General features: G+C 47.9%; 2 protein-coding genes across 6 annotated transcripts in view; both read right to left on the reverse strand.

The window, feature by feature from the left end:
* Mknk1 (MAPK interacting serine/threonine kinase 1) overlaps positions 1-5,369 on the reverse strand; it is a 40,574-nt gene extending 35,205 nt beyond the window's left edge. For all 5 annotated transcript variants that reach the window (XM_041652664.1, XM_041652661.1, XM_041652660.1 and 2 more), the window contains exon 1: positions 5,310-5,369. The gene's annotated coding sequence lies outside the window, so the exon portion shown is untranslated. The remainder of the gene's footprint in view (positions 1-5,309) is intronic.
* A 4,791-nt stretch (positions 5,370-10,160) lies between these two features.
* Mob3c (MOB kinase activator 3C) lies at positions 10,161-17,607 on the reverse strand. Its single transcript, XM_041652647.1, has 4 exons — positions 17,356-17,607; positions 13,210-13,677; positions 10,932-11,134; positions 10,161-10,632 (listed from the first exon to the last, which is right to left on the reverse strand). The coding sequence occupies exons 2-4, from the start codon at positions 13,625-13,627 to the stop codon at positions 10,603-10,605; spliced, it is 651 nt and encodes a 216-aa protein (XP_041508581.1). The 5' UTR covers positions 13,628-13,677; positions 17,356-17,607; the 3' UTR covers positions 10,161-10,602.
* Between the last annotated feature and the right edge of the window lie 6,885 nt (positions 17,608-24,492).

Below are 24,492 nucleotides of genomic sequence, written 5' to 3' on the forward strand. Positions count from 1 at the left end.
CGGCGAAGCGAAGATGAGGCCTAACTGGATTCTGGCTTTAAGTATAGAAAGGTTCTCATGAGAAAATCTTGATCTCATCCCCCCCTTTATAATCAGAAGGAACTTTTCCATATTCATGGAAAACAGAACAATAAGAACTCACTTAAGCTAAGGCTCGAGGGGTTTCAGCTGGGAGGAGCTAAGTTAGACACCACTATCCAGAGATGCCATACTGCTGTTCTTTTTGGCAAGTGAAGGGGCCTTGTTTGGTGCTTTGCAGAAGGCTGTGCAAAAGGAAACGAACACCTGCTCTGGTCCTGTTTACTATGGAGAGAGGTGTGGAGTACATGAGTCAGGTGAGATAGTCTATCGAGACACTGGCTTTTTAACTGACAGTTTCCCACCAAGCATTTTAAGTGATGTCATGCTTTCGAACCCTGAGATAGAATCATCTGCCTTTCTAAGTTTCTTGATGGGGCAATAAAAAGAGAAAACAGCAATGTCAGAGTAAGATAGTGGGGAGAATGACCCTAATAAACACACTTCCTATGAAATTAATACAAAACTGGGTATTAAGGCAATTACTAATACAGTTACTAAAACTACTATTATTAATATTAACTATTAATTACTATTATTATTAATATTAGTTACTGATACTACTACCTGCTGGTCATTGAGCTGCTTAATGTCATTTTAGTTCTTAAAGCAGTCCCATGAGGTTGGGAACATCTGTACCCCATTTTCCAGAAGAAGAAATCTGAAACTAGGCAGAGTTAAATCACTTGTCCAAGTCACATAGCTATCCAGTGACAGAGGCAGAACTCAAACCCAGGCAGTCCGATTTAAAGCCTGTACCCGACCTACCGCTTCCCCACAGAGAACAGAGGATGGAGTTTAAACCCTTCTGCTTTATCTTTACACAGTCTCAGGGAGAGCAAAGCAACACATGGCATTAGCAGGAGAGACCTGTCAAAAGCCCAGACCCTTTATCCCAGGGATGGAGGCTGAGAAACACAATGAGGGATGAGTACTACCTGGACCAAAGGCCAGACTCCTGGCTCCAGCTCTTTCCATTACAGATTCCTGTTGAATTTCACAACAGGTGAGAAAATGAAGCATTATGATAATGTCAGTTTTACCTCAGGATTTGCACCTGAAATCCAAGGGCGCCACAGCCTCTGTAAACTCATTCTAAGATCACAGGACCCAAGGGCAGAGATACACTGACTGAGAGCATTGTGAGAGCAGCCATAGGCTCGCATAGCCGGCACAGCAGACTTAGACCAGGCCTCTCAGGTATTTTACAGCTGAAGCCTCCTCACTCATGTCCCTATTCTGGAAGTCTCTTTGTTCCAGTTAGCCTCTGTCCCACAGCCACACTCAACAGAGGCCTCATCATGGCATCCAGATTCCTACAGCATAATGGAATGAACAGGAGCCTTCGAACCCAACCCTCCTAGGTCGTCTGAACCATGCAGCCAGTTACTGGCTTTGTCCACCCTTAGTGAAGCTACTTTAATCTTTCTGAGGTCTGCTTTCTCGTCTTTACACTGGGGATAAGTGTCCCTCTATTACAGAGGTTGTGCGGATTAAGCAAATTACAGAGTGGCTATGTGGCTTATTGCAGGCCACAAGCAGGCTAGTACTGGATGAACGTTAGCTTCTTCTCCCCCCACATCAGCAGAACCCCTTATCTTCCTCAGCATGCCTGTGCATCACGTGTGTTTCTCCTTCCATGCCTTTCTGCCTCCAGACACAACTCCAGCTGCCCTTTCTCCTGGAGTGAACTTCCTCCGTGTTCCAGCTTAACTTCTCACCATCAGGAATCTGGTCATGTAGGGATTGATTTCTCCTCCTCCCAAACTCCCTCTTGGTTTACATCCCTGACTTCATTTACCCAAGTCAGTCTGATTTCAGTTATTTATGTACTGATCCATCTTCCTAACTATGCACAAGGAGAAGGCTTCGAGGAGACAATTACTTATAGGAGAGCAAAAAAAAAAAAGTTGTTATCCTTGGGCATGTATTCCTTAATACTAGAGGCTCATTCACAGCAACAGCTCTGTATGTGCTGCTGAATTGAATCTTTCTGTGTCACATTGGGAATGTTATTGAAAGATCCAGGACTGAATTTTCCCTAAAATTATGCATTTTACTGTCTGACAATAAACAGACAATTTTTGTGTTCCTGGGGATCAAAGTTGGAGCCTGGTGAACGCTAGGCCATGGATCTATCACTGAGCTACAGTATCAGTCCGACAGGCAATTTTTGAAGTAATTCACAGTCTCAAACTAAGATCTGCTAATACTCATGCGGACTTGCTTCCTTCCTTTGTCCATCCTTCTGGCACACCATGGGTTCCTCTCAGGACATCTCTTCAGTGTTCAGGGAGACACTGCTGGGAGGGTGGCTTTCACTCCCAGAGTAAGGGGGCTCCAGGAGCAAGCTCTCCAGAGAACTGCTCACTCCATTGGGTGACTGCCACTACAACCATACTCAAACCCCAGAACTATATAGGATTAGAAAACAGTGGGAATGATTCCTATCTGCCTTGGTTTCTGAGTCTATAAAATAGTTTAAGATCCTTAAAACTATAGTCCAGTCCATAGTAAGTACGTGATAAGTGTTAGCTTATCAACTATGGAGAGCTACTTGGGAGGTCTCATAGGCAGGGTAATCACTTGAGTTTAGTAATCAGAGGCCAGCCTAGGCATCACAGAGTCCATCTCAAAGAATTAAAATTAATTAAGTTTTTTTCTTTTATTTACTAGAGCACCAGAAGGATGGCTCAGTAGCTAAGGGCAAGTGCTGCTCTTGCAAAGGGACCTGAGCTGAGTTCCCAGCATTCACACTGAGTGAATGATCAAAATGATCAAAATGATCGGTAATGTCAGCTGGAAATCCAACACTCTCTTCTGGTCTTCCTGGGCACCTGCACTCATGTGCAGATGTGCATAATTAAAAAATGCAAATAAGGTCAGAGGTGGTGAGAGTGGTTTTAATTTCAGCATGTGGGAGGCAGAGGTAGGTGGATCTCTCTGAGTGTCATGCCAGCTTGTGTACATACTGAGTTCCAGGCCAGTTAGAGATACATGGCGAGATGCTGTTCTGAATTAGTTAATTAATCTACTAGAGTAGAATTAAAAAAAAACAACAACAAACAAGTGTCTGGACATTTCACTTCCAGAACCCTCTATCCTTGACTGAATCCTAGTGTAGTCTTGATCCAGTTTTTCCCAATCCATAAGATGAAGGTAGTAGAGTCAGATGGTTTATTGCTATGTTCCTTCTGCCTTCAAGAACACACACACACACACGAGCAACTAAGAACTTTCTGTTCCATATGCTGGGGCTGTTGGCAAGGAAAAATGTGAATTTGTAGCTGCTGGTCCCACACGGCAGGGACTACTGTTTACCAAGGCCAAGGGCAGAACAATTGATTACTCTGCCACCTGTGAGCTTTCCCTACATGAACTATATCACACACTATACAGGTCCCTGGACACAGCACAACTTCTTTCGTAACTAAACTCAACAACAGCAAGACCAGGGCCTGAAATCAATAACAGCGATGAAGAATCTTGGCTCATGAAGAATTCCTGCCCCTTTGTACAGCTGATGCCCGTAAGTAGGGCATCATCCATCTAAACCAGGGCCCTCCTTAGCCATTAAGGAAAACACAAGGTCTCCTTCTAAACCTGACAGCTTGTAAAACAAGGACCAAAGCAAGTAAATTTTTAAAAAGTCACTGACTCATTTAACCACAAGCACTACAGAGACCTACTATGTGCCAGTCCCGTGCCATGAAGAGGAGGTAAGTCACAGTCATGGCTCCTTGCCACCAACTGTAGTCAGGGTACATATGAGTAATGTATCCCAAGAGTTCTTTGCTGAGAATTCGATTGGAAGGTTCAGTCTCTGCTACAGGAGGCTGGAATGGGAGTGTCTACTCCAACAGGGGGGTGAGAAGCTTCACCGAGGATGTCGTAAGATGTGGTGTGAGCAACCATGAGAAGCTACAAAAGGCACCATATTACTGAATTACTATGGGTCACATAATAGGAGACCCTGATCTTCCTGGCTAGGCAGGTACTGCAATTTGCCAGCTTGTTCTCAGAACTTCTCTCCCATGGTTTGGTTGGCTGTTGCCAGGCCCTCTGACTGCCAAATCTGCTGAAGCAGGAGAGCAACGACATTCCTACACAAGCCAAAGCCCAGCTACTAACCGTCATCAATTATAAAAAGACACTTGGAGGTGGGAGCAGATTGGGGAAGGGGCTCCAAAGGTCCCAACTAGCTCACATCTATCCAGAATCCAGACCCTGTGTCTATTCTTCATATTACTCCAAGCCCGGGGCCCTTTAGAAGGCTTGAAGCTAAGGACAGTGGGCTGAAGCTCTTTGGTTTGATGACTGGGGATCCAGGGAGACACTGTATGTCAACTACTCAGCTAGTGCTTGGCACAAGGCCTGTCTGTGGTCAACAAGTTTTAGCTCCCTCCTCACACTGCAAGGTCAATTCCGGCATGTAAACCCCACAGAGGCTCCGAGGCTCAGATTACATCAGCTTTTCCCCCAGGGCCTCCCTGGAATATGCCAGACCAAAATACTCTTTCCTAGAAATCACAACAGTTATGTAGGCAATTTGCATATAATCATACGTAACCCTCGCAATGACATTATTATATCCATTTTAATAGAGAAAAGGTTCTGAGAGAGAAAGCGAGTTGTCCTAGGATATGCAGCTAGGAGATGGGAAAGCACGCCTGACCCCAAAGTCACAAACTCCCACGCTCATTCCACAGTACTACAGCTACAGAAGAGAGCCTGCATCCTACCCACGGTCCTACATCTCTATACTGGACAAATGTGGCAGGAGCCTTTAAACACTGTATTGCAAAAATAACTGGAAATAGTTAATTTACCACAACGAAGTACACACATTTTATAACGTACTCATGCCAGTGGATTGTATGAGCCTTGAGCCCTTCCACAGCCTTGAGCAGATCTTTGGTCTGAGGCTCAAACCCCTTACAGGCTGAGCTCCGACCGTGGGTACCCAACCGGGTCCTGAACCTGTCACAATCCAAGCCCAACCCCAGGCACAGGCTGAAGGCCAGCGGGATTTTACACACTGCTGTCTCGGCAGGGAAGCAGCTCAGAGGACAGTCCTAAAAGGGTGTCCCCTTCGGCTGTCCCTCCGCAGAGGAATCGGGTCGTGACCTCGAACTGCTCAGAAGGCCCTGACTGCCGCTCCGGGCGCACCGCCGCACTCCAGACCCCGGCCCCGACCCGCCCGGAGGGACTCTTGGCTGTCTCGCTTTTACCTTAGCTGACCACCACGGGAGCGGCCGCGCGCACCCCCTCCTGCAGGTCTCTGTCGGGAACGCGGAAGAGGCGGAGTTAGACTCGGGGGGGGGGGGGGGAGGGCCCAGGCAGAAAGGGGCGGGAGGGGCGGAGTCACGCATGCGCCCGAGGGTCACAGAGGCGAGTCGATTACACCGCGCAGGCGCGGCGAATCCGAGCGGTGGCGGGTTGTTGATGTGCGTTACTCTTTTTCAGAGAGGAGGATCCCGCAGGTGCAAATAGTTATTTCTGCGAGCCAGGACGAAAGCGTTTCTTAACCTGAGGGCAGCTCTGTTAAAATTTCTTGGTTTTAAAGTTTCATTTTGAGACAAAGCCAAGGCTGTATACCCCAGGCTGGCTTCAAACTCGTTTTTTCTCTTGACTCAGTCTCCAGAGTTGTGTGATTACAGACTCGCACACCACCAGGCACGACTATAAAGTTTCTGTAAAGGTCTGTGTATACAGAATTTCATGAGAGTATGACCAAAACATTACTTCCAATAATTAAAAACGTTTGTTTTCGAGACGGTTTCACTATGTAGCCCTGGCTGTCCTAGACCTCGCTGGCCTCGAACTCAGACATCCACTTGCTTCTGCCTCTGCCTCTCGGAGTGCTGAGATTGAAGGCGTGCACAACTACACCAGCTAAAACAAACTCTTATTTTACTGTGTGTGTGCTAAAATTAGATTAATACCTCGACCAGCTGTGTGTGTGTGTGCATACACTAATTAGATTAATACCTCAACCAGCTGTGTGTATGTGCGCATACACTAATTAGATTAATACCTCAACCAGCTGTGTGTATGTGTGCATACACTAATTAGATTAATACCTCAACCAGCTGTGCGGGCGTGCGTGTGTGTGTGTGTGTGTGTGTGTGTGTGTACACTAGATTAATCCCTCAGCCAGCCTCCCTGTCTCACTTCCACAGGCTGCAGGTGCCTGAGAGGAAGAGCGCTGTTTGGCTTCAGTTCAGGATCTAAAGCAGTCTTTGTGTGGCGGAAATAAACATCCCTATCCCATTCAGTATTGTTGTGAGCGTCTGGTGAGCAAGGCGCTTAAAGAGCTTCTCGGCTTTCCCATCAGTGACCTTGAAAACATGGGCTCCCTTCTGTGTTCCTCTCTGATGGAAGGAAGTGGGAGTTTTCAAGACTTTGCTAGATTTCCAATCTAGATGAAGATTGGGAAGGAGAGTCTTTCCCCCAAGCTTTTGAATTTTGTCCCTCCCAGAATTTGAGTCCTACCCAAAGGCTGTATATCCCAACCTCTTCCAACCTTCCAGGCCCGCCAAGCTTCATGTCTTCACAGGCCTTTCTAGCCTATTCCCCAATTCTCAATAGCCAACTAGTCCTGAGTTGCTCAAGCATAGATTGTGATCCAGATTCTCAAAGTCACTACTCTCCCACATACATGACAACCATGGTTAATTTACATTGGATAAAAGGCTGGAGAGATGGCTCAGAGGTTAAGAGCACTGGCTGCTCTTCCAGAGGTCCTGAGTTCAATTCCCAGCAACCACATGGTGGCTCACAACCATCTGTACTGAGATCTGGCGCCCTCCTCTGGCGTGCGGGCATACATGGAGGCAGAAAGTTGTATACAAAATAAATAAATAAAAAAAGAAAAGAAAAAATAAGCTCTGAGGGGCTGCCCGGAAGGAGGGCAAACAATGCAGAACCCAGACCTTCTTTGGGCCCATGCTACTCCATTCCACAGCTCCACAGGGGCAGCAGGGAACATAGAAGCAGTGTTCATGAAAGCCCAGGTTATGCAGTAGTGTTTACTCAGTGGGGGATGCTCTGCCGCAGGGTGGAGAGAGAAGCTTCTTCCCTGCTCCCTGCCACAATATATCCTAATATATTTCCAGGCATCTTGATTTTGAGATAAATCTTACTTCCATAATGTACATGAACTTGCTAACAGTTGGACTGCCCAATAGGTTTGAAAACACCACTTTTTTAGAAAGCTGGGCTTTGGGCACTAGAAGGAGCATCAAAATGGAGAACTTTCTAGATTCTACAGTAGTAAAAAGAGGGGAGAGATACTGGGGGCTGGGAGGAAGATCAGACAGCTGGTTAAAGAGAGCCTTGATTATGTGTCAAGCACCTGAGGCTGTACCAGACATAGCCAGTATTAGCTAAGTCACTATCATCTGTGTCCACGGTCTGAGAATGAGGGAGCTTAGGGATCACTCACTTTCACTCCCACTTTTTTTAAAAGTTCATTTATACCAGGTGTGGTGGTGCACACCTTAATCACAATACCCAGGAGACAGAGAAAGGTGGATCCCTAGGAGTTTAAGGCCAGCCTAGTCTACAGAGTGAGTTCCAGGCTAACCAGCACTACATGATGAGACCTGTCTCAAAACAATAAAAATCAAGTTACTACTGTGTATGTGATGCATGTGTGTGGCTATGCATGCCAGAGTGGTGTCTCTCCTTTCACCTTTACGTGGGTCCTGAGAACTGAACTCAGGCCATGAAGCTTGCATTATTGGGCAGGAGATGCCTTCATCCACTGAGCCATCTTGCTAGCTCACCACTTCTGACCATAAAGTAGATAAGAAGTGGTTTAGAGAGGGAAGGTACTTGCCATGAGACCTTCGGGGCTGGCTGGGGCTAGAGCACAGGCATCCACCTCCCAGGTTCCTACTGGCTCCTTTGCAGGTGTAGAAGGAGCTCTAGGTTGGCCTTTGTTGATTGTTTACAACCAAACTGCTTTAACTCCTGTCTGAGTGCCTTGTGGTGTAGAGGCAGGGAATGCTGTCTTCTGGGGAATAAGATCTGGAGTGAAACCTGCCGTACCTCTCCTATCTTGAGTCCTGAGAGAGGCTTCCTCTCTTGTGAATGGGGTTGTGGCTGAATTTCCCACTGCACTTTTAGCCATTGGTTCCTCCACACCTCCCAGATATGAATGGGGATAGCTAGTGCCAAGTGCCTAAACAAAATCTCCCCGTCAGAGTTCCTTAAGTTCCTCTCTTACCCTCCTCAAGGCTCCCAAGTTAGCTTGTCTAGAATGTAGAGCCCCGAGAGAACCTGGGTGTCCTCACATTGGAGACTGGGTAAGTCATGACTATGCCCATATGGTCAGGAGCTGAGCATAGAACGCCTTTAATCCCATTCTGGAGGTCTTTCCAACAATCCGCCAAGACCCAGATGGTACCCAGACCACAGCTTCTCATCAGTGGTTGATTTAGTTTGTCTTTTATTTTTACCAAAAATAGCAAAATCTTCCCTTTTTCACAAAAATATATTTCCCTCCCCACCCCCATCATCCCTGTTCACAGCCGAGATTTCAGAATATGTCCTGTAGCCCACTATGGGGAATTACCCACTTTCCTTACTTCCGAACCACTGCCAAAGCTGTAGGACAGCATGCTTTCTTTGGGACTTTTCTAGAGCTGGCAGAGAAAGTTCCAGGTCCTGCTGATCTGGAGAGCCCTGCTGTTTCTTCAGAGGGCAGGCAGTTCCTAGACCATAACGATAGGCCTAGTTTTGGAGGTTTGTCTCAGTAACCAACTTGAGCCAACCCAGGGGTGGTGGGGCTCTCTGGCATCAGGCTAGAAATCCTTGTTCAAAACAGGAACAGTTGTGTCCTAGAGAGTATTTGACAAACCCTATTTCCACAAGCATCTCGGTGTCACATCAGCAGACCCTAGAGTAGAAGTCAAGAGCCTTGGCTTTTATACCAGCTTTAAAAAAGCTTCCGGGTTTCAGTTTCCTCCTTTGTACACTGAGAGACAGACAGGATTCTTGTGTTACTTCTTGTTCTCCATCCTGGCCTCTCAGGATTAAGGCTCTGGAAGGATCATGGTTTCCCTACCTGTGCACAGGGCTCAGCATGGAGGTACTAAGTAATGGCTATTGAAAGAGCATCCCCGCCTCTCTGGATAGCCGTGCTTGGAGATCCAAGTAGCTGGTATGTCTTGGGATGGTTGGGTGGAGGCAGGTGTTTTCAGGATGAGAAGGTCTCCACCAGCTACATGATCCTCCGTGTCCTGAGACAGTAGAAAAGACTCCAGATGTCCCAATTCAGGTTCCAGTAGCTCTGTTTTAGAGGGCTATGTTGTGCTGTTCTTCAGTCAGGTCAGTAGGTTCTGGGTGTGAGCCTGAAGTATCTCAAGTCTCAATTGAAGATCCAGGGACCTTTGTGGACATGAGGGATCAATCTCAATCCTCAAGAGGCTTACTGTTTTGCTTTGCTGTTTTGTGTTTTGTCTTTTGAGACAGGGTTTTTCTGTGTAGCCCTAGTTGTCCTGTAACTCACTATGTAGACCAGACTGGCCTAGAACTTAGAGATCCTCGTGCCTCTGCCTCATGAATGCTGGAATTAAAGGTATGTGCCACCACAGTAGCTTAGAGGCTTATTGTTATCAGACCCTCCTGGAAGCAGAAAGATGAGTGACATAACAATTTGTGGACATCCTTGGCTGAGCAAATCAGCCCACATGGTGGTAGGTCAGGGGTTTAAGGAATTCAGGGCAAAGCTGAACTTTCTAGCCTCCATTCAACTGCATGGGACTCATGTAGATAGAAAACGGTGTTCTAGAAGATCCAGAGGTATCACTCCAACTACATGCACATTCTGTACACTTGTACATATGGTCAGAGTTGAGCTGGGGAACAAAGCTGTCATTACTCCTAAAAGGGTCACGGACTTAGATCATCCTGTCTGTCTGTCCACCCATCCATCAACCCATCCATCCATCCATCCACCCATCCATCCACCCATCCATCCATCCATCCATCCACCCATCCATCCACCCATCCATCCATCCATCCATCCATCCATCAATCCACCCACCCACCCACCCATCCAACATGAGGGCCTACTATGTGCCAGAAAGGACCTGAATCTCTCAGACAAATCCCACAATCAAACCCCCACCCCTCGCGCGCACACACACCTACCCGCTTGCTCAGATACAGGCACTCACTCTCACAATTTTCTTGCCACCAGTTCAGCCACATCCATATTCCCCAAATAGATTTGGGACCCACCATGGTAGGGTGAAAGGGTGAAATATCAGAGCAGGAACCTGGAAGCCTACCCTACTCTTGGACTGAATGTGAGGGGCTAAACTCCTTTGCTTCAGTTGCCCACTTTGAAGCCCTCCCTTCTCCAGGCGGACTTCTGAGAAGTCCAGAGGTGTTGGGTATGTAGAGGGGTCCTACAGGCCTTCAGATTGCTCTACCGACAGGCTAAGGGTCCCCTCTCCCAGCTACACTGTGTCCGACGGTCCAGTTGATAGGCAACAACATCTAGATCTGGACTCAGTGGCAGATCCGTTCTGTCATCTCCCTCTGTAGAGACACAAAGTAAAGAAGGGTTAGTCTGAGCTCAGCCTGCTGGGCAACTCCTTGCCAAATCATGGGGTTTGGGGGGCCTCATTCTTCCCCCACTATAGCTGCAAACCATGGCAGCAGATCTGGGTTTGTAAATTGACACCTCCAAGACTTCTCTATGAGCGAACTGAATCCAGTGGTAAATGAGTTGTCTCCCTCACTTATCTACCCGGATATGGAAGTTTCATACAAATCCTTTGGAACTGAACTTTCAGGACGAGCCTTGGCAGTGAAGGGTCAGGGAGACTTGGCCTTACCAGTGGCTCTAGCTCCCTCTGGTCCACCAGGCTGAACTCCTGGATGAAGTAGTAAAAGTGCTTATAGCAGGTGTTGACATGTGCCTCTGCCCCCATGCTGAGGATGCTGTCGAAGTGGTGGATGTAGACGTGGACAAAGACTCGGAAGAGGCGGGTCAGGATCTTGGTGCAGACCTGCTGGAAGTTCTTGGGGAAGGGAACTCCTGGGGGTGGAGAGGGATGGAAGAGGGGGTCAAAATCCTAAGGGCAAACTCCATCCCTTCCCACAGGCACTCCTCACCTCTCCTCAGTGCAGGACCCATAGAGGAAGGCAGAGCAAGGGCTTGGTTTTCTCCTATACTTTTCCTCTTTGTTGGAATTGAACTCAGGAATTCATTCACATCACTGAGCTCTAACCCCAGTAGTCCCCAACTTTCCTTTTTAAATGAAGCACAGATCAAAAAGTGCCTCCTGTCCCTGTGCTGTAACACAGATCACCGTCCCCATTTCCCACTGCCTGAAGCAGGGCTTTTCAAGCTTGTCACCGGCCAGTCTGCCTCAGACCACAGTGAAAATTATGGCCTAACCTGTCTCTAGAAACCTGTGCACCCACAGAGATATGCACATCACCCTCTCCTAGACAGTCCACTGTGGAGGTTGTGAGCCAGTTTTTAAGAACACGGGCCTTCAGGGTTAAGTCTTAATATCCTGGTAGGGCATGGAGGAAAGCCTTTAATGTGCCAACCCTGATTGCTCTCCAGCCACACCCCAGTTCCTCTGCTTCCGAGTCTCACAGCTGGCTCACACCCTCCCCTCCACGCTAATACTTCAAGAACTACTTCCGATATCACTCGTTCCTTCAGAGAGCCAATAACATAAAGGAAATTCCCTCTGTGAGTCCAGCCCTGAGCTGGGCCCTTTGCACCTCTGTCCTCTGCTCTTTCGATTGTGCTGATGGGTCTGATAGTCACTCTAGATATGATAAAATGCAGGTGATGTGTGAAGGGGAGGCCACTTGCCGGAGGACACGTAATTATTCACTAGTACAGACTGCAGGCAGCATTCAAACCCTCTTTGCCCAGCAGTACCTCTCAGAGATAAACCATACAGATCCTGCCCGGCCAGGAAAGACCACAAGAACCATGGGAAAGGCAGTGTGTGCACAGACCCCAATCCAGGACAGGGATCCTGGTGGCTTACACTCTCTAGTCTGCTATGACAAAATCTTCCAGTTATCCAGTTAAAAGTTTACCCGGGGGCTCACCAGCCCAGGGATGTAGGCTAGAGGAGAATAAAAGCCAGGAGCAGACTGAGCCCTAGTCCATTCACCTCCGCAGACCCACTTCTTTCTCACTGCTCCTCGGAGCTTGTGCTCTGCTTCTTGGAGAGTCCAGCCTCGTCCCTGCAACTCCTATCCCACCCCTCTAGACTATGGCACCTGGGCCCCACCACACCTGGCTCCAGTTCTGGTCCTTTTTCTGTTCAGTGTGCTTCCGTGTAAAATGGAAGGGTCCTGTAGTACACAGTAGTATGGGAAATGGTGGCGGCAGCTGGGGAGGAGCCGCAGACTTGAATTGTGACTCAGTGCCCCGCTTTCCTCAGCATTCAGAGTTTTTCCCTCTGGGCTTGACCATCTGCCCCACCCATTCGAATCCCCGTAGCTCAGATGGGTGCTGGGACCTGGGTTGCAGGCAAGGCTGCTGTGATGAACACAGTGTCTCCTGGGTGGGGAGCCTGGGCCAGGGTGAATCATTCATCTCCTTTCCCTCCCCTCCTCCCAGCCCAGGTCCATCTGAGGTAAGGAAAGGCCCCACGGCCTGGACCTGACTATGGAGTACTGAGGAAAAGGTACCTTTTGAGCTGATCCAGCTTCCAATCTTTCCCTTTCTGGGGCCAGAATTCAAAGGGGACTCTCAGGAGGCTGGAAGCCAGATCAGCCCAAGCATGACAGGGTGTTACTTGGTCTGGAAAGGGGAGAAGCAGCGTTTGTGGTCTTGTTGGGAGAGTCCCTAGTGGGGTCTGTGCACACACTGCCTTTCCCATGGTTCTCGTGGCCTTTCCTGGCTGGGCAGGATCTGTATGGTTTATCTCTGAGAGGTGCTGCTGGGCAAAGAGGGTTGAGTTCTGGCTCCATGAGGAGGACATGAGGATCCCCAAACTGGAGTCAGGTTGTCCTTGGCAAATGTTTGATTGTAACTAAGATCCTACCTCAACTGGCTTCCTTTTCTACAATATGGGATCTATAATAGAGGAACGACCCTCCCTGGCTAGGCCAACTCTCCAGCCTGACAGTGCTCACCAACACGTGTCGGAAAGACATCCTCATCATTGATGAGACCTTCGATCCAGTCCATGAGCAATGCCATATAACGGGGCGCCGAGAGCTTGGCAGGCCTTCGGTACTGGCGCTCATCCTGCCAGCGGTACTCATAGCGAGGCCCGCCCGCCATGACTGGGCAGCTGGTCTCACTGCAGTGCTCAGCCATGGTGCCATAGATGAGGTTGATGCGGTTGAAGAAGTCCACCACGTGCACAGCGATCCAGTCATCGATGCTTTCGCCAGGTGGCAGCCTCACCACACTGCGAAGGTCCAGGCCAGACTTGAGTGAGGCTTGTGCCTTCTTATAGAGCTCAAAGCGTTGTGTGCCGGGCTCAAAGCGCTTCCGGGGCCGGAAAGTCTTGTCCTTGGCAAATACCTGCTTCAGGCACAATGCCATGGCCAGGCCTAGTAGAGCTGGATGTCCAGACCCAGGGACCTGGAGATGCCCTGCCAGGGACAAGGGCAGAAGTAGGTGGTCAGGGCCTTAGAAAATGAACTTTGACTTCCCAACGCTCGTGCCCTAGCAATGGCTAATCTTTCGGGGAGTACTTTAGCCCCCACCCCACCCTCCAGCAGTCCCACATGCCTTTCATTTTGTTTAGCTTCCTCCCCGCTTTCTTTTTTTTTTTTATTTTTATGGTTTATTTAACTTTATTTTATGTGCATTGGTGTGAAGCTGTCAGATCCCCTGCATCTGGATCTTCAGACAGTTGTGAGCTGCCATGTGGGTGCTGGGAATTGAACCCAGGTCACTCTGGAAGAGCAGTCAGTGCTCTTAACCACTGAGCCATCTCTCCAGCCCCCCTCCCTGCTTTCTTTGAATCTTGCAGTGTAGCCTGGGCTCCAGACAAGTACTTACAGGACTTAACTGTTGACCATTACAGAAGTGACAAGAGGCTTTTGCAGGCTAACCAGGAAACAGGGGACTCAGATAAGGTGTTCTCTGGAAGCCCCATAGGCTAGCTGTGTAGTGTGAGAGAACCTAGCTGCATTGTGCTAGAGGGGACCAGGGTGGAGAGTGGGAGGGGGTTGAAGGGGTGGGCCATGGGCTTTGATTTCCTCTGGGATATCCCGAAGACCATCCGGCCACCGGGGATTCCCAGGGAGCAAAAGGGACTTTTCTACCAAAAATGTCCTTTCCTTTTTCTTTACACTGAAAGAGGAAAGGGCCCTCACACGGCCAGCTGGGTGGCCTTAAGTGTGGCTGCAGAGGCTGCAGGAAGGGGCGGGTGGCAGGTCTCGAAGAGCGCTACTTCCTCTGATGAATGCTACAACTGGCTCCTTTCCTCCAAGCCGACCTCCTTCCCAAACCTGAATAAGCCACTGGCCTTCCCCTTGCACCTGACACTCCATAGATTACCAGCACACCTACTATGTACTTGGCACTGGGGGTTGGAGGGAGAGCAGCCAGACCCATCCTGCTGGTCCTTTTGGATGTCTGCTTTGCCTCTTAGAATGGAAGGATCCCAGACTCAGAGCAGACTCCAGGGGGCATCAATCAGAGCTCTCAAAGTCCTGGGACCAAACCCGCTTCAAAACTGCCTTGCTAACATCACCACAGATTTAGTCCATGTAAATCCTTGAAGACCCTGATGCAGTCAGGTTTCAGAGCATCTTAGGCATTTCATCGGTCCCACCAATGCAGATCCAGGCAATCGCTGAGACTGGGACAACCACAGCTGAGTGCAGACCCTGACAGACCCTAATCACTAGGCTTGGGCACTGAGCTTGGGCTCCATGCTGACTAACCCCTCCTCAACCTTGGTTAGTCTGAGCTCTGAGCCTAGCTCCACACTGAATGAGGCTCAAGTTAGTGGCGGACAAAGCTTATCCTTCACCTCAGACTGGCCTGACTTTGAAGCAGGTTCCTTTCTCAGATCTTTGCTAACTGCTGTGGCAGGATGGGGGAAGAGAGGGTGGGAATAAGGTGGTTAGTGTAACAAAGGCATGGAGCATAGACTGATGTTACTTCTGGCCACAAATCCAACTTACAGAAATGTTTGGACAGTTATTCCTTCTCATCACAGCAGGCAGGCAGAATGGAACAAACAGGAAAAATGAGAGCAGTGTGGAGGGCAGAGAGAGTTCCTGACCTCTTGAGAGAAGCTTGAAGACAAGGAAGGTTCTCTCATTTATTCTGACACCCCCCCCCCCCCCACACACACACACAGCTTCTTCCCAAAGAAATGCCAGGCCGGGGCCTAAACTTCCTGAATGAAGAGCTCTGTACACTCCAGTTGCTACCTTCCAACTGGAAGGTAGCTTCTACCTGGGCCAGGGCTTCCAAAATCACTCATGCAGTCAGTGCGGTTTCAGGAACCTCCACCTTGATATGATCACCCCATTACTGACTGTTACAGACTCTCACTCAGCCTTTCAACTCCACGCCCTAACTTCTCCACCCCACCTCCCCAGTAGCAGTCACCCTGGGCTTCTCCTTAACCCCTGAGCATGCCCCTTCTCTCCTGCCCTTGTGTCTTTTGCTGGCTGATTCCGGATTTCACATTCCATCAGGCCGAATGCTACCTCCTTCATCAGCCTCCTCCAGATCTCAACCTTGTGTGGTTGACTGCTTTTTGACCATTTCTGTCACTAGCCCTCTCTAGACTAAGTCAGGACTGGCATAATGCTGGTGGCCTGGTTTTAGGGAAAGTTTAGACTCAAGAGTCTTAGAGTTGGCTGGGGAGATGGTTCGCTGGGTAAAGAGACTGCAGCAAGCTTGAGGAGCAGTTTTGATCCCCATAACCCGTGAAAAACCTGACAAGGCCTGGTGGCTTCTTGTAACCCTAATACTTAGGAGGAAGAGGCAGGGGATCCCTGGAAGCCCCAGATTCAGAAAGACCCTGCCTTGGGCTGGTGAGATGTCTCAGTGGGAAAACTTGCTTGCTGGAGTTTGATTTCACGGAACCCACATGGAAAAAGGAGAGAACCCCCACAAACTGTCTCTAACTTCCACATGTACACTGTGGTACGAGTGTGTGTATATGTATACACACAAGTAAATGTAATTATTATTATTTTTTAAATAGACTTTGCCTCAGTAAATGAATTGGAGAGAGTTAGAAACTGTTGCCAACTTTGGGCCTCCATACCTGCATGTCTGCTTGCACTTGCCCACAATACCAGACACACATACACATAGAGGAACACAATTCTTCAAGTTAAATAGCTCTGAGAAATCAAGAGGCTCAACCTACATGAACAGACGGGGAAAGTGAAGTCCAGGGAGAGGATCTGAGGAGCCTGGCTTTGCATAGCAAATTGTAAGAAGTAGAGGATTGGGATAAAGAAGGACTTAGCCTATGACAAGGTACGAAGGACCCTTTTCCTGCTCTGTCTGGTCACTGGCCTAGTGTAGATAAGGGGAGAGGAAGGGAGTAGAGAGGCCCCATCTTCTTGCTGTAGAACTTTAAGGCCCAGAACTTTTTCTAGAAAGAGTAAACATGGAGGCTGAGTAAGGAGGTAAGGGAAGAGCAGGTGCCCTCCTATGCCTGTTACTGCTGCTCTCTCCCCATGCCATCACTGAGATTGTTTCTCGCACAGCTTCTGTTCCCCTTTCCCCGTGGTCCCTCCACTTTAATTACTGGGTGGGTGCCCAGAGGTTTGCTCACTAATCTTCCCAGATGAAGAGCACAGATTGATTGACCCAGCCTGTTTCTAATATTTAGCCTCCTGCCAGGGACACACCTGCCCCTCCCTGGGTCTGGCTCAGAAACAGCCCCAGTTTGAACTCAGAATCTAGCCTGGTATGCCCTGCAGCACAAGATCTAATATAAAAGTAGGAGCATAAGACACAGCACTTGTTCAGCCAGACCCGCTCCAGCTTCCTTCCAGCCCCTAAAAACATCCCTTTATCTTCAGCTGTTAGGGCCAAACAGGTCCTAGGACCCAGAGGAGCCAGCCTGACGTTTCCGCCCTTGAAGACACGCCCCCTCACCAGCCACTGCCACCGCCACCCCCACCCCGGACTTAGGGCGCTAAGCCTTGGACCCGGGGCTGAGGACTGTGGCCAGCCTGCTTTCGGGCTGGGGCCGCTTTTAAAAGGTGCCAGGCAAGGACCAAGAAGAACTGAAAGTGGAAGCAAGACTGGGCCGCGAGGGGTGCGGAGACGCGGCGCTCACTCACGCGCTCCGCCAAGGTGGACAGCTCCGGTCTCAGTCGGCGCCGCCGCACCGCAGCGCGCTAGGTCGTCCTACTGCGGGTGATCCCGCCGGGCCGGGCTCCGTGACTGTCCGCCTGTCTGCCCCGGGCTGCGGCCGCCGTCCCGCCGCCCGTCCGCGAGGAGACGCCAGCTCCGCCCCGGGCTCAGCCACGCCGTGGCCACGGGGCGGGGAGGGGCGGGGAAAGGGACTCCCCCGTCCCAGGACACACACTCGTTTCTCCAGCCTTTCCGGGAAATGGGAAGTCCGATGGGGCTCGCAGCCTCCCCGAGGGCCAAGGACTTGATGAGCAGCGGGCCCCAAGGGGCGTCTGGATCTTCCTTAAGGACGCAGCCTCAGATTCCTAGGCTGTAGAATGGGAACAAGCCCAGCTCCTTCCTGAAGCAGAAAGAAAAAGACAGTGGTTTGAATGGTTTCCTAGCCCTCCTACTGTCATCTGTGCTTCACTTGTCTCTGAACTCAATAGGGTTCCTAGCAGCCTATGTAGAGCTTCAACCCCTTGTCACACACAGCACTCAAAGATCCACGACTAGAGGCTGCAGGTGATGGAGGGAGGCAGAGGCAGGCAGATCTCTGAACTGCAGGCTGGAACTGCAGGCTGGCCAGGGCTGCCTGGCGAGACCCTCTCAAAACACACACACACACACACACACACACACACACACACACACACACACGAATGAGTGAATGAATAGGCAGTGGGAGCCGTGGACTAGGTCACTGGAGTGATCCCTCCACCCTCCTTCCCACCAAAGAAGGTTCAAAGAATTCGTCACCTTCCCCACACCAGCTGGAGACCTTGGCTGGCTGGGCAGATTCTCACACCAACCAAAGTCACCATTTCCTATCTCCAAACCTTTGTCTCTGTTCTGCAGAGTGGCTCCTCCCACAGCCCTTTCCACCCGGTTTCAAACCTTTACATATTTGATCTGCATTGCTTACTCTTCTACCTAGATTTCTCCCTTGAGAACAGGCCGATATCCCACAACAGGGCTCAACACATACCATGGCTTGCTCCCAGAAACCAGACTACAGGCTCTGTTCGGGGTGAGGAGATTGAAGACTTTCTAGACTAGGCATTATGGTTACTCTTCATTGTCAGCGTCACTGGCTTCAGAACTGCCAAGGAGACACATCTCTGGGAGTGTGACCAGCTGTCTCATGCTCTTCCTGCCTCTTCCTGCCAACCTTTCCCCACCGTGGTGGTCTGCACTCCCAAAGAGTGAGCTGATACAAAACACTTTTCCTGAGCATTTAGTCACAGCATGAAAAACAATACAGAAGGTCAAGGCAGGCAGCTGGGCTGCTGAAGTCACCATGGAGGAAGTGAACGGTGAGCAGGTATGACAGGGGACCTGCTAGAGCTACAGGTGGTTTTATACCATGGCACAGATGCCTTATTGGGATTCCCTGGGTCTGAGCCTGGGCCTGCTTTCTCAATTGCATGACAACACACAGATCCTTGAGAATTTTGGTCAGAACTGAGGACCCATTTTTTGACAAAGAGCTTATTTCTGTTCCAGCATAAAATTCTCTACTGCTTTGTGCCCAAGTCTTAATCTGTCCCAAATTTCATATAAACACATATTTATGGGTTTCACATTTGCTCCTCGTAATTTGATATAACAACCAGTGCATTTTGTTGAGCATGACAGCACACTGAGATCCAGATGATGAATCAGTCTCTGATCTCAGGTGCTGATAGGCCAACACTTGGGACATGACATACACAGGTAACGGGGTCAGAAGTGGACATGGGGTAGCATAATGCATTGATGGTCAAACACTGGCAAAAGTGGGGGAATCCACAGGAAACACACAGAGCACCCTGAGTGTTTTCAGGAGCGTTTAATAGTGGCGCTGTCTATGGGTGTAGTTAGTTTTAGGGGAGCCATGTAGAGACTATATTCCCGATGAGGTAGCAAGGACCGCAGACAGCCGTCAGCAACCCTAGGCTGAGGTGCAGTGGGAATGGAAGCTATGAGAAGCTCTGTGGCCTAAATAGAGGCCGTACCCAGCTCACAGCAACCAAGGGAAATCTACTGGCCAAATAAGCCCTCATTTCCCTCTGTTTTCCTCTCATCTTTGGCCAAGTTCCCCATAGCCGAGTCCCAGAAAAGCCAAGGATAGGGGAACCTGTTGCCACAGCCCAGAGATCAGCCCCCGGGACACAGAGCTGGGAGGGTAGAAAGTTGTCTGGAGGAACAGTGTGGGGTCAGAGATGACTTCACAGAGGAAATGACTTAGGGACTGCTTGTGCTTATCATTCCACTCTTAATATTTTACAAATGCCACTTATAATTTCCTCTCTCGAACTCTCGGGTGAGTTAGGAGTGGGTTTTTAGTTTCTCAGCCTAGGAAGGTTTGTGTTTTTCTTTTCACCTCTCATTACATTGCCTTGTGGTCAGAGAACTTGGTCTATGCGAGTCTTTGGAATTTTGATACGACTTCCTCTGTGGCTTTGCACATGGTCATTTTCTGTGCCTCTGAGCTAGGTTTATAGGAAAGGCAGGGTTTAGTGAAGGATGAAAAGCACAGGCTCTCACTCTGTGGGAAATGGAGGTGACCCATTCTGAAGGAATTTTAGAAGTTCTGGGTTCATCTGCAGTCTTGGATGTCTTCAGGGCAGGAGGTAGGAAAAGTTGGGGTGGAGGTAGCACAGGAATGGTCCAGATTTCTTAAAGCTTGTACCCCTTCCTGCTGTTCTCAGTCTGGGCTGGAAGGACTGCATTCTTCCAGGAGACCCTCATGGGGCTGAGAAGACCCAGACCGTGCCGACAAGTTTCTGCTTCACTGTGCATTTACTGTGTGACCTTGGGTTATTTTCACCCTCTCTGGTGGTATACAACAACCATCCAGCACTCACAGTACACCCCTACAGGTAAGTCACTGTTCCCTCCTCCTGTGTCTTAAATGTGATACCTGGCTCCAGAGGGCTCAAACAGGGCCCATCTCTTCAGGCTCTAGGAGAGTATTGCCCTCTTCCATTGCACAGCCCTGACACCTACCTCCATGATGGCAGGTACAAGTGTGTGTTGGGGAGATCTGGACTCCATACGCCCTTAACCACACCCTCTGGTGTTCAGGCGACCTGGACTCTTTAATCCTCTAACCACACCCTCTGGTGTTCTGGGAAAGCCCTTAGCCCCTTTTTGGGACCCACTTGTACCACCAAAGCATCTTGTAGCTACACCAAGTGTTCTCCAAATGCCTTATCAGAACTAGCTCTCTGCTGTATCCGTCTCGGCATGTACCCAGGTAGAGAGTGGCCTCTTCCTGGGAAATCCCTGCCCTTCCCAGGCCAGGAGAGACCCCTCCCCCATCTCCTTCCTGAAATGAGCTGCCACACACCCACTTCAGTTTACCAAGCATCTGGCATCTAAGAGAGCCTTTTACGGGCCCACCCTCTCCTCATTCACTGAGGTTCCTCAGTCAGCCTCTGCCCTTCCCAGGAGGCAGGAGCGCACATCCTAGCCTGTTAGTGGAAATCTGGCAACCAAAGGAATTGAGGTGAGGTTTCCTTGAGCTCGAAGAGGAGAAAGGTCAGTGGAATATGACCAGAGAAGACAGGATTGACAAGAATATACATTAAGATGTAGTGTGACCTTGAACAAGGCACACATTCTTCCTGAGCCTATTTCCCCTTCTCTAAAATAGAAACACCATCTGCTCCTCTGAAGAGCTGTTAGGATTAAATGTGACAGTTCTTGCAAACAGCAGAAGACAATGGCCGGTATGTTTGAGGGGTGCTGCCTTCAAAGTGTTTGTGTAGAAGAGCTGAGCTTGTTCTGGAGTCCCGGGGGACAGTAACCACCAAAGCAAAGGCTTGGGACAATATGAGAAGACACTGGCATATTAGAGCTGGCCACTCATGAATCTCCATGGTTGTACTCATTTTTGGGAAGGAGATGTGCAAGCAGAAGTGAACCGGCCCCTTGTGATGTCATATTCAGGGTCTTGCTTCTCTGAGAACTTCAGACTGCCATGTCCTTTGGTCCAAAGTCTCCCTCCCTCCCAACTTCTCACTCACCCCTTGAGCTGGAGACAGTCACATCTCCAGGTTTAGCAGTCTTCTGTCTTGGGAAGATGTCTGTAGTTTTTTTTTTTTTTAAATAGGAATCCAGTTTGCATAAATGAGGTAAATTCATAGTTCCCTGGTGTAACAAGACTCTGTTCTGCCAGCCAACCCCCAAATAATGGCATGGGACTTCTTATAGTTATGAAAGCTCAGCCTATAGCTTAGACCTATTTCTAGTTCTTATAACTTAAATCAACCAATTTCTATTAATCTACATCCTGCCATGTGGCATTACCTCTCTTCCATCTTGCATCTCCTGTTCCCTCTCCATGCCTTCTGGCTTTCCCTGTGTACCTAAATTCTTCTTCTTTTTCTTTCTCTCCCTGGAAATCCCACCTATATCTGCTGCCTATCTGTTTGTCAGTCAGCTTTTTACTACACCAATAACAACAATACAAATTTTCAGTGTACAAATACCCCATAACATTTCCCCCTCTTTGTCTAAATAAAAAGGGACAGTTTTAACTCTAACATAGTAAATAAGAGCATATACAATGAGAACAATAGTCAGGTATGAACTACATTTATAATGTCCAGTCCATTTGTATTTGGCAATTTTGGCAAAAATACTCTATTATCTATCCTATCTTGATAAATCTGAAGTTTTATACCTAATTTGCTTTCTACTCTAACTTGTATTACCAACCCAAAAGTATCTTTTTAGATCTCAAAACAGCTTTTTAGAAAAACAACTTAAGCTTTTATGTCTCTTAATCTTATACACCTTATACCTCTTTTTTGAGTTTTGTTTTTGAATTTGGTAACAAGGAATATTGTACCTATAACTATCTAGTCTTCAACATAACAAATACCTGAAAATATATTACCTGAATAAACAGGAAGTGCAAAACAGACAATTTTCAAAACAATAGAAATGACAGAAATAGCTGTCTGCCTGGACAGTCACCCAAAGTTCCTCTGCAGCATTGGGGAAACTATCTTTGGTCTATAGACCTAGAATATCTGACAGACTTTTCTGTGAAGGAGGAATTTTGAAGGACTGTCCTACCTTGTCTTGGCAAAGTTCTGCAGTTGCCTTCTTTTGTGTCCTGCTTGTTCACACATACTGTCAGCAGTCAAGGGAAGGGCCATTTCTTATAAAGTGGCTAGCTTTGCCATAAGAAAACAAACTCCATATGGAGGTTGGTTGATGCCCAATATCCCTTTTTGAAGTAGATTGGCACTGTCAGGAGTAGATGTGTTTCATGGTCAAGGAAAGCCTTCTTTATTAAAGCATCTTGAATGCCATATTCTGTAGGTCTCTGAAGTGTTTGAAGACCACTTATCTAAACTATATCTGTTTAACCTCAAAAACATACCTACCATGACTACGAGTTTGATTGTTATAGATGACTAACTACTAACCTGAATTTTTAAGTTATCCTAAATAGTTTGTAATAATAACTTTCAAGGACTACAACTTTATATAACATTTTAAAATGAGCCGCATAGGTACAATACCTTAAACAAGAGTAGAACTTATATACACAATAGCAAAGATAACCTTAAAACTCTATCAATATACAAAAATTCATACCAATGTAAAATATTTGAGAATAGTGATTGTTCAAAAGTAGACTCAACAATTGACCCTTTTATCCCATCATTTCTATACTATATCCCCCCTTTTCCCTTTAGAAAGAGATTCCTGAATCTAATCTCCTTTGTTCAGCTTTCTTCCTGACTATGACCAATAATAATTTGTAACCACCTTCCCCCCAAATGTCAAACATCCATAATCCACTGAACGATCAGAAACCACCTACCCTGCCTCTTGGGAATATGGGCAACATGTTTTCTAGACTGCTTCCCGTTGTCTTGGTGTTATGGCGTCTTAAGGGGACCCTGAGAAAATTGGGATAATGGTCAAGTTCTGGGAGAGTTAGCTGTTATCTAGTCTTGGTGTGATGGGAAAATGTAGGGCTTATCTAAAGTCTGGCTGGAGTAGTCTGTGAGGCTGGATCACCTTGGCTATTTGTCTTGTCTTTATTGGTATCTAGTCCTTTAGTTCTGAAAACATACAAACTTTTAAAGATAACACACATATTTGTAAACATAAGTATGGAAAGTGCATTGTGCACAAGTCAGCTAAAGATGATTTTCTGTTTTATTTTTGAGCAGATAAAAAGCATTTGTCAACTTTATAAGTCCATTTGGACTGTAAACCAAACTGTAATACAGATTTCCATCCATGTTATATGAAAGGTTGGCATGTAACAATAAGTCATGAGGACTCTGTAGTCAACAAAAATTTTCCAGTCTTATCCAGTCTCAGAGCTGTTCCCACGTAGAGGGATCAGCATATACGTCATCTGTCCTGTAGTGTTTCCTGCCTTTTCCTCTCATGTCTGTAGTTAAGATCCTCAGGAGGTCTCCCCTGGTCAAATCTGATCTTGATTAACTTTGAAGGAATCTAAATGTGGAAACAAAAACACAACCTCTCCTGCAATGCAACACATTGTCTGATTTCCATTTTGAAGCATACAGGCTGGTTTAATCCAGCAGTCCCTTCCATAATCCTATGCCTCTCAGCAAATGCCATTCACTCATCAGAATTCAAAAAATTCAAAGGCAACAAAGCACCATCCAGGATCAGATGTTCTGTGTATTTCCCATCCTACATGCCTTTTTTTTTAAATATTACTTTACTCTGTCTTTAAAGACTTTATTATTTTTAAACTATTTTTTATGACTGTCTATACCCATTTGGTATTGTTCTGTGTATTTCCCATCCTACATGCCTTTTTTTAAAAAATATTACTTTACTCTTCTTTAAAGACTTTATTATTTTTAAACTATTTTTTATGACTGTCTATACCCATTTGGTATTGTATCTGCCTACAGGTTTTCTCAGTTTGGACTGCTTTACTGTGCACCTGCAGCCTTCTCTGACCATGTGAGTCAAGTCTTAAACTCACCCTCTGTGGGCTTTGCACATGGCAGCTCTGCACATGGTGCTGGCTGGCTCAGGCCTGCTGGTAGCTACTAGGAGCCATATCTCTGTATGCCAAGGCCCGCTTGAGA

This window comes from Microtus oregoni, unplaced genomic scaffold (genome assembly GCF_018167655.1).
Source record: "Microtus oregoni isolate MIOR12 unplaced genomic scaffold, Mior012 000005F_ref0000423, whole genome shotgun sequence".
Taxonomy (NCBI): Eukaryota; Metazoa; Chordata; class Mammalia; order Rodentia; family Cricetidae; genus Microtus; species Microtus oregoni.

What these genes read in the sequence shown, in the direction of transcription:
- Mob3c (XM_041652647.1), bottom strand. Translation starts at nt 13,627, where the DNA reads ATGGCATTGTGCCTGAAGCAGGTATTTGCCAAGGACAAGACTTTCCGG. An exon ending in TGTCTTTCCGACACGTGTTG is followed by an intron (nt 11,135 to 13,209) that starts GTGAGCACTGTC and finishes CTCCACCCCCAG; the next exon opens with GAGTTCCCTTCCCCAAGAAC. An exon ending in AGAGGGAGCTAGAGCCACTG is followed by an intron (nt 10,633 to 10,931) that starts GTAAGGCCAAGT and finishes GTGTCTCTACAG; the next exon opens with AGGGAGATGACAGAACGGAT.